The sequence below is a fragment of the Adelges cooleyi genome, unplaced genomic scaffold (genome assembly GCF_023614345.1).
Source record: "Adelges cooleyi isolate 19-005CV unplaced genomic scaffold, UGA_ACOO_1.1 ACOO_flye_CR_arks_rails_tigmint_CR_PRNA_1, whole genome shotgun sequence".
NCBI classification, from domain to species: domain Eukaryota; kingdom Metazoa; phylum Arthropoda; class Insecta; order Hemiptera; family Adelgidae; genus Adelges; species Adelges cooleyi.
Genome location: NW_026095751.1, coordinates 372,256 through 387,213, shown reverse-complemented (window position 1 = coordinate 387,213; position 14,958 = coordinate 372,256). Strand labels below are relative to the sequence as shown.

General features: G+C 29.4%; 2 protein-coding genes and 1 long non-coding RNA gene across 8 annotated transcripts; all 3 read right to left on the bottom strand.

Moving 5' to 3' along the window:
• Positions 1 to 121: 121 nt before the first annotated feature.
• Positions 122 to 1,236, bottom strand: LOC126832901 (uncharacterized). The gene is made up of 5 exons (XR_007684817.1): positions 1,109 to 1,236; positions 788 to 853; positions 671 to 706; positions 521 to 568; positions 122 to 179 (listed from the first exon to the last, which is right to left on the bottom strand). It is a non-coding gene; the product is annotated as an uncharacterized LOC126832901 (long non-coding RNA).
• A 1,098-nt stretch (positions 1,237 to 2,334) lies between these two features.
• On the bottom strand, positions 2,335 to 7,027 carry LOC126847820 (uncharacterized). 3 transcript variants are annotated; one of them, XM_050588224.1, is made up of 12 exons: positions 6,911 to 7,027; positions 6,740 to 6,840; positions 5,326 to 5,388; positions 5,199 to 5,234; positions 5,053 to 5,100; positions 4,577 to 4,630; positions 4,229 to 4,258; positions 4,099 to 4,134; positions 3,916 to 3,966; positions 3,455 to 3,493; positions 3,207 to 3,296; positions 2,335 to 2,714 (listed from the first exon to the last, which is right to left on the bottom strand). In XM_050588224.1, the coding sequence occupies exons 3-12, from the start codon at positions 5,381 to 5,383 to the stop codon at positions 2,440 to 2,442; spliced, it is 717 nt and encodes a 238-aa protein (XP_050444181.1). In that variant the 5' UTR covers positions 5,384 to 5,388; positions 6,740 to 6,840; positions 6,911 to 7,027; the 3' UTR covers positions 2,335 to 2,439. The 3 variants fall into 3 exon arrangements, with proteins under 3 accessions (XP_050444181.1, XP_050444189.1, XP_050444197.1); XM_050588232.1 differs by having other exon boundaries at positions 6,943 to 6,969; XM_050588240.1 differs by lacking the exon at positions 5,326 to 5,388.
• Positions 7,028 to 8,626: 1,599 nt separating this feature from the next.
• Positions 8,627 to 13,191, bottom strand: LOC126847910 (uncharacterized). Of its 4 annotated transcripts, none has more exons than XM_050588359.1 (11): positions 13,080 to 13,191; positions 12,658 to 12,723; positions 12,546 to 12,575; positions 12,429 to 12,458; positions 11,959 to 12,015; positions 11,612 to 11,641; positions 11,483 to 11,521; positions 9,883 to 9,939; positions 9,700 to 9,732; positions 9,346 to 9,441; positions 8,627 to 9,016 (listed from the first exon to the last, which is right to left on the bottom strand). In XM_050588359.1, exons 2-11 carry the CDS (start codon positions 12,716 to 12,718, stop codon positions 8,766 to 8,768), a joined length of 684 nt encoding a protein of 227 aa, XP_050444316.1. In that variant the 5' UTR covers positions 12,719 to 12,723; positions 13,080 to 13,191; the 3' UTR covers positions 8,627 to 8,765. The 4 variants fall into 4 exon arrangements, with proteins under 4 accessions (XP_050444316.1, XP_050444322.1, XP_050444327.1 ...); XM_050588376.1 differs by having other exon boundaries at positions 8,896 to 9,016; positions 9,350 to 9,441; XM_050588365.1 differs by lacking the exon at positions 11,959 to 12,015.
• Positions 13,192 to 14,958: the final 1,767 nt, after the last annotated feature.

Sequence of the window (14,958 nt, the reverse complement as noted above, 5' to 3'; positions counted from 1 at the left end):
TCATTGATCAATTTGCTTAAATATGAAATTTTGTCGTGGTTTTTTTTATACTATATACTTCAAATATTTTGTTTACTATTAATCTTTATTTTCATTTTTTCTTATTATTATATAATTAGTTTTACCAAGTGAATAACAATCGTCAGAAACAATTTGTTCAATTACATGTTCCAATCCATCTAAAAAAAACAAATAAAGGCTTGAGCTATAAAAAAAATTTCAAAAAAAAAATCATAGTAGTTCTACAAATCATCATCAGAATAAAACTACATAATGCTTTAAGTGACTCTTTAGGGTTTTAAATTTAAAAAGTTATTAAAATACTTACGTTCCCAATTAAGTTACAAATGTTGGTATAAAAATTATTAATGTTTGAGGGGGTAAAAACAAAAAAATATTTGTGAAAAATTGAAATCACATCGTATAAAAACACTATGTAGAAAAAAATGTACTTTCTAATTAAACCATATGAGATATTGAGTGGTTCGCGATAAAATGATCACCCTGTTTAAATTCTTACTTTTTACTATATCATCATTATAGTCAGAAGCTGACTGGATGTATGCGTCTGTAGTAAATAATTTAAAAAATATGTATTTATAAAATCAGCATGTATAAAATTGTATAAATACAATGTAAGAATTAAAAAAAAACTCAAATTGTTACTGACTTGTAATGGCAACTGTTCTTATATATGAAGAGTCCGCTGTAAATGAGAGTTTAATATTACCTTTTTTTTATATTTTTACCCGTATCGTGTAGGTTAAAATGAAAATAAATGAATTACTTCTTTCTGCCGAAACATTTAAAAAGACGAATGTTATTAAAACATAATATAAGAGTTTCATTTTATCTGCAAATAATAATAAACACGAAAACAATTTTTTTATAGTTTCCTCAAACAAAAACATGAAAAGGTTTTGGTTTTATTTTTTTGACTGGATGTTGCATTAACATACACAATGTACACAGCTAAAGGGTATGTACAAGTGGAAGTTTGGTATTTGAATAAAACACAAACTAACAATTAGATTAACGCTCTACTATTGATTAAAAAATATAGTTAATACAATAATAGATAATATAATTTTGTATCATTAATGCATACCTAACGTATTTATATTATTCAACCAGTATTTTAAGATTTGCCCATGTAATTTTTTTTTTAAATCTACTTACAGCTTATTAAAACAATGACTAATGTTAAATGAACTGTTTTGCAGAGACTTGTTTCGCTTATACTTTGACCGAAGTAATAAAGTACAAATATATTTTACAAAATACTGTTGTACAATTATTTACATAGCTGGTTTATATTTTTTATTTTATTTCATATCTACATTACACCAAAATGGAGTCTAGACTATTTTCTTGTTGGCTATTAGTTTTACAACTACACGTTTATTTAAGTTTTACAAAAAAAGATTTTAAATTTAAATTCGATTTGTGTTGACTAAAAACTAGACAGCCCATATGATAAGAGAGCGGTCAACCAGCTAATCTGCACTCTGATTGGTCAGAATTTATTTACAAATGTAGAAGTTGTTAAGTATTTACCCACGAAGTTGTGATAAGATTGACTGACCAATCTCTCTCAGAACAATATTTTTTAGTAGTTATGTGTAATTTAGTTGGTCTTATAAATTTATAATTTGTCCATACATTATGGATTATAGCGTACTTACAACTTCTTAAAACAATGAGTAATTCGAACATCTTATTGAACAAATCGTCTTAGAGTGACTTTCTTATGTCTTGTCTGGCTTGTATTTCGACGAAAACTATACCGTTGTTAATTTATTTACTTAGGTTTATTTTTTTAACGATTACGTCATATTATCTACAATTCACTGACGTAAATTTTGGACTATTTTTTAACAGCTACTAGTTTTACACTCACTTGTCTTTATAATGTACACATAAAATAATTTAAATTGTAATTTATTTGATATAAAGTAAGAACTAGACAGCCACTATAATACGAGAGCGAGTAATCCGGATTAAGGAAAATCCCCCAAAAAAATATGATAACAAATACAATAGTTTTAATACATTTGTATATTGTTACTTGTTGATTCTCTGTATTGTGATTTTATTGATATTTAACTCGGCTAAGACGGCCTCTTTCATATGGCAAAGAAGTTTTGTAGAAAGCGAGATAGAACACTACCATCCTCAAAGTGACCAAACTAGGTTTTAAGACCTGTTTCCTAGCAAAATAAAGTCTTAAGCAATAACATAAATACATGAGAAACAAATGTGTTAATCATCGTGAACGAAACAGTTTATTATGAATTACATACAATCAATTAAAAATTCAGATATTTTTGAAATTATAAAGTATATAAGTGCACACAAAATATTTTATAGGAGTTATACCTTATATAATGAGTGTAAATCATAAAATATGTTCCATAAATTCTTCATAATTTTTTCACGTTATTCACTGTCCATCAGCAGTTGTTCAAGACTTATTAATGGTACATCGACGATAACCTCGTCTACTTGATAATATGTGCCCTCAATAGATCTGTATTTTGTAACTTGGTTGGATTCATCGTTTAAGATACAAATGCGATCAATAGAATTATTAACATCAGTAGATGTTAATAATGTAGTGTATGTACTTATCCACATTGCTAACAAATTACACAACTTAAAAACACGATACATCTCCCCTATTTGGCTTATTCGTGGTTCAAATGCAGCTGCGGCTAAAAAAAAATCCGTTTTATCAGTTAATTTGTACAAAAAAAGTTCATTTCTCCGCTTCACAGTAAAACATTGAATGGTATGAGTATTTTGCAATCCGTTTTGGTGCCATCTAGCGGTGAAAATTAAAAACACCCATGCACCATCTCTTGGTAAAAAAACAACCGCTAGATTGCGCCACACCCATACATTTTTCGTTACGTGAAATCGGTTAGAAGAAAAAAAAAGTGTACCCATAGCAAAAACATTTAAATGTAAATAAAAAAAAATGTTTTGCTAAATTTAGCTTACTAGCCAATCATTTTTTTATTGTGCAAGACACAACTTCAATAAGTGTTTAAATAAAGTTTAAAAAAATATTTACAACACTATACACGGTATCCGTATTCTACTATCGACAAAAGTACTTTGTACTTTGTTTTTTTTGCTCATATATGTATATATATATAATGGTTTAAAAAGCAATACCGTTAAAACACTTTATTTATATTCACCTAATTTATGGAGAATTACATTTTTTAAAGCTTTTCTAGTAAGACTTCTTCTGTCATTTCCAAGACTGAACAAATTTAAATCTTCAAAACCTTTAAAATGAATAAAGCATCTTGTAGTTAATAAAACTTTATAAATTAATTCGTGTTTATAATGTGTTAACATAAAATATATAAATAAATATAATATATGTCATTTATAAAACAAGCCATAACTTTTATCTACTACTATTGAATAAATTCGTAATTACTGTTTTCTGTATCATCCGGTGCATCAGGCACAGGAATATCTATAACAAAGATATCAAACAATTATCTATTTAATTAAACCCGGTTTTAATATTTTATCGTTAACAGTCACTCTAAAACTTATATTAAACAGACCAATTAATCAATGCAAAATGTTACATAAAAATAAAATTATTCTTATAGCAACATTTTTATGAACGATTTGAATCGTATTTTAAACGATCATCAAAAGCTTAAAAGTAAAAGTTATTATTAAATAAAAAAAACCTAAAAAACCTAAATAAAGTGAAGTATTTTTGTGGATAGGATTTTTTTCGTGCGATAATCATAAGTTTAGAAAACAACAATCGTTTTATAAATTTGAAAATTAATATCATTTTCCAAAGATTTTCTTTATAAATAAGTAACTATTAATTTTGATGATAATTGTTTATTTAAAAATAATTTTGTATTTTATATTTACAAATGTTTTGAGATATTTCTCTTTGCATGTATTCCTGTTTAATCAAAGATTCTAAAATAAAAATAATAAAAACTTGAATGTAAATATTTTCTCATAATAGAAATTAATATTGTAAAAGTGATTCTGTGTATTTACGCATTGTATGTATGAAATATGTTACACATAATAGTAAATATTTATTACCTTGTTCGTCTTCTATCTTATCAGTTAATGCAAGTTCTGAAATTAAAACATAACTGTTGTATATATTTTAATGAATATCAAACAATTGTGTAGAAATATTTCCAAAAAATTGCAACGAATATCAATTTACCCGGTAAAACGATCATCAAACTCATAGTCTCTGGAAACAACATTAAATAAGATAACAATAATATTTTTTAATCTGTATAAATTAGAATACGAAGGTCCAAATAGAAAAAACATATTAAGTAGTAATATTTCGGAAGAAAATACTTGGATCAAGCAACTTCATGAAAAAATTATGGCTGTATGTAAACTGTGGCTATTAGAATAAGATAAATAAAAAGATATGATTTAAATCGCTGATAAATTTGCTTAAACAAGATCGTTTGTTGTTATCTGTATATAAATTTCAAATATTTTTTCTACTATCAAGATTTATGTTTATTATTTTTTATTGCTAAATAATTAATATTACCTATATTATATAAATCTTCATCAACAATTTTACTAATTACATACTCCAATCCATCTATATCAAACGAATAAAGGTTCAGCTTTAAATTAAAAAAAAAAAAAACCATAATAAATATAAAATGTCATCATGGCTTAGACGACTCCCCCTGTTGTGTTAAATGGGCCCTTCCTACAGTCAAGTGTGCCCTTAATAAATAATAGAAACTGTCAATGGCGGCACGTGTCTATGTGCAATGGTGCGGTCGCAACCCAAACCGAAAATATAAAAAAAAAAACGTATTCAAAATGATATAATATTACAAATGCAGTTACATTAATGCAGTGTTCGGTTCACTGAAACTAGCTACATAACTCGTGCACTTGGAATATTAATAGAAATAATAAACTATTATATATATATATAAATAATTTGGCTATTACGCAAACATAAGAACACAATTATAAATTAGTATATAACGTTTGTATATATTATCTTACTTTCTTCTGGATCATAGTAATGGTCAGAAGCCATCTGGATGTGTCTGTCTATAGTAAATTATTTAAAAAATATTTGTAAAATCAGTATGGAAAAAATTGTAAAAAAAAAAAATGTGAACAATCTAAAAATTCAAAATGTTACTGACTTGTAATGGCGACCGACCCTGCGTATGGGGAGTCCGCTGTAAAGAAGAGTTAAATATTACCTATTTTTTTATATACATTTTTACCTACATCGTGTAGGTGAGTATGTAAATAAAGTAAAATAATTACTGTTTTCTGCCGAAACATTTGAAAAGAAAAATGATATTAAAACACAGAGAAGTTTCATTTTATCTGCAAAAAATAATAAACATAAGAGCAATTAAAATTGTTCACAGTCTCCTCCAGAAGGAAGACGAGAAGGTTTTGGATTCACGACAATTTTTTTTTTAATTAACACATTTGATTAGTATTATTTTTTTACTAGAATAGCTAAAGACATCCTAGTTCCTATCTATATAGATTGATAAATTCATTTTTTATGTTACGAGCCAGTAATCGTACATGTAGGATACTTTACTGTGTCAATGATTATAAAAAAATCACCCCTCTCTCTTAAAATTTAAGAAAAATGTAACATAATATTATTTAACTTAATTTTAGGCCTACCATAACTTTTTGTAAAACATTCGATTTAGTTCTAAACTTAGTGAGATATTTTTTTGGTATGGTTAGCACTGTGGAATGGAGACATAATGAGAACAGAGTATTAACAATACTATGTCTTAAGGGTTTAACTGGGATTTCGTCATCAATTTTAAGAGTTTAGACCAGAGTTATGGAATTAGAGGAGGGTATAGGTCAGGGAGGAAAGGGGAAAAATATTTCCATGATTGTAATATGTATTTCTGTGAGCGGAGAAACCTTTGTTTTTTCTGAAACTGTTTTCCCGACATTGATTTAGGATGTTGACAAGAGAAAATTGACAAAAGATAAGTGATAGGAAAATATGAAAATCAAACTGAACTCAAACCATAAAGTATTATCTAACCACCAAACAGAAGCTAAGCCCATTTATTTGAAATCTACCGTCGACATTGTCCATACCATCACAAAAACTGATGTTTCTATATTCCTCCACATTCAACCTCTTACGGTTATAACTATCCTCTACATCGAATGCTACGTTTCCTTAATAACGCTACCTCATAGTTTTTACCTTAATGATTAATGTTTAGTTTAAGATACTTGTTTAGAATTATTACACTTTGTTGTTACTCGCTTAATTTCAATTTTAATACTTGTTATTTCATATATTCGTCTTATATTCATGTTTACTTACACAATTGCCGTTTGGCGTTAATACAACAATAAATAATGCAAAATATAGTACAACTTAAACTTATTAGAATACAGGGTGATCCACTTATCGTGAACCACTCAATATCTCATAAGGTTTAATGAGAAATTAACCTTTTTTTTTCATATTTTTTTTTTATACCATGTGATCTCAATTTTTCAAATTTTTTTTTAGTTTTTACACCCTTCCAAACTTTTGAGTGGTTCACGATAAGTGGATCACCCTGTGTTTAAGATTCAAAATAAAAAATACAATTTTTTATCTTCAATGCATATTTAACTATTTATACGTTGCAGTAATTATTTCAATAGAGGCTCAAACATATTTTGTTAAAAGCATACTTACAACTTTTGAAGACTATGGTTAATTTGACTGGCTCGTTGAACGAAATATTTTGAAGTGATTTTCTTTTGTCTTGTTGATTATATTTTGTCACAAACCATTTACTAGGAATAAGATACAAATAAGAAAATATAATTTTATATCATCAATACATATATTATAACGTATAGATACTTTTCAATCAATATTTTAATATTTGTCCATACAAATTTGATTAAAAGTGTACTAAAAACCGTATTAAACCAATGAATAATTCAAACACCTTATTAAACGAATAGTTTCCAAGTGATTTTCTTATGCTTTTTATGGCTTGTATTTCGACAAAAAGAGAGAGTCAGAAATATATTTGGCAGTGTACCGTTGTAAATTTATTTACATAGGTGATTGTTCAATATGTACAGTAACAGCATTTTTGCGAGTAACATGTGGGTTGCGATTGGTCCACACTCCAATGTTTTTAGCGTTGTTCTATAGTGTAATGGTTGTGCTCCTTTTCTTTTTATGGTTTTACTTTTACCTGTTTATAATATTAATACCTGTTCGCCCGTGGAGGAGCTGGATTATCGTTTCCGCTATTCGGCTATGTTATATTGCCTAACTACAATTGGTTCGGCGTCATATTAATTGATGAGCTATCTGTGTAATCTATTCTTCGTTTACCGGGCGTTCTTGTTATTTTAATGTCACGGTAAAAAACAACTCGCCTAAATCACAGCGTGTGACCAGACGGGCGTTAAAAAACCAAAAGGAAGTAACCTTAGATGGTGTCTGGAGTTTATTGTTATCCACTCAATTGACTGTTTCGGCCCACGATAGTAATCTGGTAACTAGTGTAAATAGTATTAAGAGTCTGGAAAAAAATCTAAAATCTTTTTCGTCTACACTTGATAAGTTATCTACTGAATTGGTCCTGGTCAAAGATTAAAACGCCGCTTTGGCCATTGAGGTTAAATCACTTCAGATTCTTGCCTCTGAATGTGATATCTTACATGAAACACAGGAAAGGTTGTCAAAGACTTCTAAACTTATGGTATTTAATGTTCCTGCGTCCGATGAAACTCCTCAGTCAATTTCTAATATAGTTAACGATCTATTTCGTGACCTGTCAATCCAGTGTACATCTACTTCAAATAAATATGAAACATGGCTCAATGGCGAAAAGCCGATGGAGAATTAAGTTTAAGTAATTATAATATTTTTAGATGTGATAGTAGTAGTGTCACTAGCAGCTATTCTAGAGGTGGTAGGGTTCTTGTTGGTATACGCATCACCATACCTGCTTATGTAATTTATAGTACTAATAATAGCGTTGAACATATTTTTGTGTGTTTCAATTATAATTCAAAAAAAGTTTTTAGTTGGTGGTGTATGTACCTTCCGCCTAACTTACCGTCTACGTCCTATGAGACATTTTTGAGTTCTTTCAAAACTTTAATTTATAATTATTCGACCATATGGTTATCTTCATTGGTGATTTCAATACTCCAAATATTTCTAAAAATATGTCAAATGATTCCAATGGTTTTATTTATTCTCCTCCAACTATTGCTCGAATAAATTGTGTTCCAAAGAATTTTGCAGCTAATATTTTCTTCCAGATTATCGACGTGTCTGACACGGTCCGATGACTTTTTCAACGGCCGTGTCATTTCAATCTCGTGGTCTTCCGCTTCTCCAGACGATAACCGGTAGACGAACATCACCCCACCCGTGCTTGATGTGAATAAATAATATCGAAGAAGTGCAACAGATAGATGGATAGGTGGAAAAGAGTGGTCGTTAATAATGAGCCAATAAATAATGAGTCTCCGAATAAAATTCCGTACGGTAAATAGTGATAAAAATCACTATGAACCAATAAATAAAGCAATAAATAGGTTTATAATTGTGAGCAAAATTATATATTATAAAATATATATTGTAATTATTGATAATTTTAATTTTAAGTGCGGCATATAAATATTATTGGTGCAAAATAACAACACTACTATACAATATTTAAAAAGTTGGCTACGATTCCTCGTCTATATTACCAATTGTTTAACTGTACAATAAAGAGTTCTACTACTTTTGTAATATTAAAGAGTTGTACTTCCACGGTTATGCCACTAAAACGTCTATATTTGTATTCTCTTCCATCAATTGTAGTTAAGCTACAAGTACCGTAAATGTCAACTTCAGCAAATTGTATTAATGAATCTGGGAATTTTATACTTCTGAACAAACCTATTAAACGACACAACTTGGTAAAATCTTCGCGAATTACTAGTTCGCTTCCGACTATAAAAGAAAAAAAAATTGGTTTTTCTAAACTAATTTAAAGGACACAAAATAGGTGTATTCATAATATTAGTAATAATTATATGCTAGGACAAGACAAATTAATTCTATGTGGTGGCGATTTCTTTACTTTTATAACAATAATAAAAAAGTTTGTGTGCTGCTGTGATATGATTGTTATTAGGTATTATTTATGATTATTATTAAAAACACAGAATTGAAAAATAATTGTTTTTATTAATTCATTATTCGAGTAATATGTAAAATGGCATAATTCAATATAACTAAAAGCAAACCCAGTAAAAGTCTAAGATAATTACTAAGCTTACCTACACCTATGGCATCGAAAGCTAAAGATGTCGTAACTTCACTTGTTATAAGTCTTCTAGCATGTCCTAGCCAATCTAATGTATGATTTTCAATATCTGCAGAAATGAGTAAATTTCAGTATTTTCAAGAAAATATAAAAAATTATAGAACATTATTACAGTGTTTACTATGTACCTTTACAGTGTTCTTATCAATGCTTAATATTCCTAACGTCTACAGATTTGCATCGAAGGTTTTATTTAGAAGTAATTTTATTACTTTAAGTTATAATAGTTTCTGTATAATTGTGACCTCCCCGTCTTTACTATAAGCATTTAAGGGCTATTTACGCATGTTAATTAATGTATGGTTACCTTCGTTGCCTACGAGTTGAGGCACAGGGATACCTGTAAGAAATATATAAAATAATTAAATAATAAATCAAACACAATTTTTTTTTTTGTCAATAACAATCACTCTAAACTTGATATTACTTGGAACAAATAATAATAATTAATGTAAAATATACGTATAATTATGTTAAATTTAATTTTTACCTGTAATATGCACTATTACTCCTTGCAATATTTCCTGTTCAGCTATTAAATATGGTTCTAAAATTTAAAAAAAATGCATTTTAGAAAATAGGTGAATTATGACACTTCTAATAAGTTCACACTCTTAGGTTTTAACAATCACTTTTATAATTAAAAACACCTTACTTACTTAGTTTTTAATGTAGAATTTTTCGATATTACCAATTCATAATAAACAATTATGAAAAAGTACTTAAAGTTGGGCTAGGGATCAGAAATGTTAATCATTTCTTATCCGAACTGACTTCTATCAATTGAAAGTGTAAGTCATAGGAAAAAACCAAAAAATAATGAATGAAAGTCAGTACAGTGAGGTCTAGGAATAGTTGGGGCGAGGAATTCACTGGTCTACAGGAATAATATTGTTATAAAATCAATTTTAAATATTTAAATAAACGCTTCGATGCGAACCTATGAATAGTAGGTTCAAATCAATACAGATTAAACAAAACCCAGTATAATCTTGCACAGTAAAAGAGTATTATACGTAAGTGAGTAAGTAAGTTAAGGAGGTTCAGTTTTCACAGACAACAATAAAAATATATTTAAAAGCATAGTACCCAAGGTCAAGTATATGCTTAAAAATTAAAAATTAATTCTATTTAAAAAAAATGTAATGGAGCCGTAAATAAAATGTAATTAACAAATGGAAAATCATTATCAGTTATTAAAAAAAAATTAAGTGTCAACTGTAGCAAAAGTAGTAGTAGTAGTAGTAGTAGTAGTATTGGTAAAAAAACGAAAAACAATTATTACTAAAAACAGATAGACTAATAAAGCAAATAAAATGTAAATGACAAACGAAAAAACAATTTACTATTGTATGAAAAAATATATATTATATTATATACATCAACTGTAGCAAAAGTAGTATTAGCAGCAGCAGCAGCAGCAGTTGTAAAAGTTGTAGTAGTAGTAAAAAAAAAAAATTCAAAAAATATCTAAATTTTGTTGGTTTTTTTTTCGATTTTGAAAGGGGAGCGATGACATTTTTGGTCAGATAAAGTACTTAACAGGTATAATTTCTGGTCTACTACAGCGTCGCTACACGAAGAAAGTACGTTAAAAAGATATCTTGGGTACAGACGCAAAAAAAAAAGTAAATAAAAACACATCATTGTAAATATAAGATCACCCAGGCCTAGTTTAACCACCACTGCAACGCTTCCTCTCATACAACCCTCTATGTGCGCCGATTTTTTACCAAAAATGGTATGACCACTGTACCCCATCCTCCCTATTCGCCCAATCTAGCCCCCTGTGACTTCTTTTTATTTCACCGAATGAAAGGAAAGCGTTTCACGGACGTTGCTGGAGTAAAGACAAAAACGACTGAGGCGCTGTCGGGCATTATAAAAGATGAACTTAAACAATGTTTCGAACAGTAGAATACAAGATTGGCCAAGTGTATTCACTCCAATGGCGAGTTCGTTGAAGGCTCAAGTTGAGTGTTTTTTTTTTTTAAGTAAAAAAATTAAATCACTTTGTACGAAAAATAGTGTCGTTTCTTTTGGGTATGACAAGTACTAGAAATATGGAATATTATATAAAAATATACTACCTTGTAAGTCGCGAAACTCAGCATACGCTCTTGTACATTCTAAAAATTAAACCGAAAATAAGTTATGCCTAAATTTACTGATTAATGATTATTAAACAAATATATGCAAATACGTCCATAAATTGTTACCCGGTATAGCTAACATCAAAGAAATTTGTTCTGAAATAAAAATAACATAAGTTGATCATTTAATGATATGGGATTTTTTTTTATTCTAATATTAACGAAAGGCAGAGTTGAAAGTAGAAAAAATTATAACTATTATTAACTCAGAAATTATTTGCACAGTACTGTTTTATTACATTTTTATTTTGAGTTTGAAAGAGGTAACATCAGTGTTTTTTCCAGACAGATTCCATTAAGATCTAAGAGTAATATGTATGATTTATATCACTTTTAAATAGTTGTCTTCTACTAGTGATCAATATTTTTATTGTTTAGCTTAGATTTGTTTAATTATACAATATTATGACTACCCATCGTTATATATCCATTAATAAGATGTTTAACTACATTCCGAAATCCAGCAGCATCTACAATCAAAAAAATGGTTTGAACTGTATAATAATTTTAAAATAAATTAATCGTTAACACTGGGTGATTCTTTTATTATGGGCTACTCAATATCTCACTGGGTTTAATTAAAAATTACATTTTTTTTTTCATATGTGATCTAATTTTTCCACAAATTTTCATGTTCCCCATGTTCTTACCCCCCCTCCCAATCTAATATTTTATTTATCAGCTTTTGAAATTTAAATGGTAAAGATTACATGTCATTATTTTTTTTTGGTTGAGAATAATGTACTACAAATATTGACTGGTTGATAACCATTTTTGTATTACTATTTTTTAAGTTATTGAGGTTTCAAGTTTAGGACAGGAGGAAAGGTGGAGTGTAGTATTATTTTCAATCGTCTGAAAATCAACACTAAATGTTTCTCACTTGTTTCAAAAGCTAGTTTAATGTGTAAGTCTGCAATAAAATATAACAAACATATTTATGAAAACGGTACAATGTAAAAGCATAAACAGTTTTTTTATATGAAAAGATGATACTGACTTGTAACGAAAATTGACGTCCGATAGTCCGCTGTAAGGAAACATTTAATATTGATATTTTTCTTAGATTTTTATCTACATTAAAAAAGTACGTGTAAAAATAAAATAATCACCTGTAACTATTGCCAACAGCTTTACAAAGACTAGCGATATTGAAATGCAGTAAAGTTTCATTTTGACTATAAAAAAGGAAAAACTTAAAAGCCTATTATATTAGTCACAGACTCCAATAAATTATAAGCACCTATGCGGGGCTGTGAAGGTTTTTGTTTTGTAGTGATCTGTTTCTATTTTTTTATTATTTTATTCATATAGTAGTAGTAAGGCTTTGACAACTAGGTCATTAGCCATGTTTTTATTTTTTTGTTTCAGAACCAACGGTAAATTATTAGCGACTAGACCAATATATTCGTGTAGCAAGTATTTTGGTCTGAAATAGCTAACATCCTAATGGTACTAAAGTAGGACAAACATCAAAGAAAGGTAGATCAATAAAGGCATACTAAAATGTACAATATTTGATAATGTTACTTACCGTTTATAACTCAAACGATAGCATTTGTAAGGTGTATGTGAATTCTATCAGCTTGCTAAACTATCTGATTTGTAATGATTTTCTTGCAACTTATCGTTGGCCCTATATATCGACCGAAATAGTGAAACCTACATTTTTTTACTGGGTGTCTATGTAAAATTATTTACATAGCTGGTATATTTTGTGATATAAGATTGCATATTTACATTATTCTGACGCATGCTTGTACTACTTCTTTTAATAATTGTTTATTTTATCAGAAAAACATTTTAAAGTGTCGTTTTAATTCTACTTATTTATTCGAGTGCTTGGGAATACACGGTATTTTTTGGAACGAAGATCCTTATCGCGGGTTGGCGAGGGGACCTAACCGAGAAAAAATGTAACGCGTTATGAAAACTATATGTGGTGCGGTCGAGCGTGATCGGTTCCCAGGAGTGAGTGGTACCGGGTTCAAATCCGGCTCCCTCTCAACACTTTTTGCATTTTTTTACAACTTTTTTTCAACTTTTATGGGAATTTATATTGCAAGAAGTCTAAAAACTTATAAAATATTTATATTTTATTACTACAGTATACATTTTTACCCTTAAAAGTACTTGATAACCTACATTGCATTATCTATAATTCCACCACTGCTCTAAATTTATTCGGTACTTCAACGAGACAAATGCTCTTTCGTGGTTGCAGACTCGGCTGAAAAACTTTTTCTCCTACTTCCAGTGTCTAAGGGCCATCAACCATTATCCTATTATAGGTCCCGGAGTAGTTTAAACCAATTGCCGATGAGAAAACACCCAAAATCCCACTTCTCCCTAGGAAACCAGTCAAAAGCTATAATTTGACCCGCTGTTGACGGCTGTTGCTATGCAAAATAACAAAACTCGGTAACGCAAATTTTCAAACGGAAAATTCACAAAAAAAGTGTTTTTTCCAAGATAACTCGGCCACTAGGACAGATAGAAGGCCGCGCAACCTTGCGTTGGACTTGCGGTAACATCTTCTATCTGTCAAGACTAAGCGCATGAAGTTACGACATCTAGTCGTGTTACAGTCTGACGTGAAACACGGTTATACTATAGGAACTAACCTTGTGTTTTTTCGCGTCTTCCACTGCCTGCAGGATTTCTGACGCGAGCTACTGGGCCAGGGACACCACTCAGACCAACTGGGGTCTATGCCGCGTGATCAGGACCACCGCTGTTCGATTTTGCTATCCGATTTGCAAATTAGAATATTTTCGTCTTAGCAACGGAACAACGGTACACTTTATGCGTCTTCCTTCCGGAACGGTCAGCACTACGATGTTCCCTCTACCGTCATCGATAGAGGGGATCGTAACAAAGAAAACAAACACAGATTTACAAAAAACAAGCGAGTATCTCTCGAGTTACAAGCAAAATTTACTTCCACACAATCAACACTATTACTGCGAAGTTAACTACTGGTAAATGTTGACAGAAATCTATTAAGGCCAGATATTATAAAACTACTAAAAGATAACACATAAAACGTTATCGAGTATATATATACATATAATATATTAGAGATAAGAGATTAAACACTGGTAAACAATTTTTAATGTTCTAGCCAATTCGTTTTCGTCGCTCATTAAACCTGCTCATTCAAACAGTATATTATATTTAACATATTTGACATAAGACATATACATGTGCCTACGTTTCTGCTTGTAGTGTGGATACTGGTTTTTTTTTTTAAATACTTTGTAGCCAATTACTAAATTATTATGAAATATATAAAAATTGTAATCAGTATCATGAGCCTCCTCGTGGAAAGTTTTAGTACTGCATTGATGATTGAACCGAGTAATTATAGTTTCGTATCGTCAATGTCAACTAGTCGACAATGTTAATGGAAT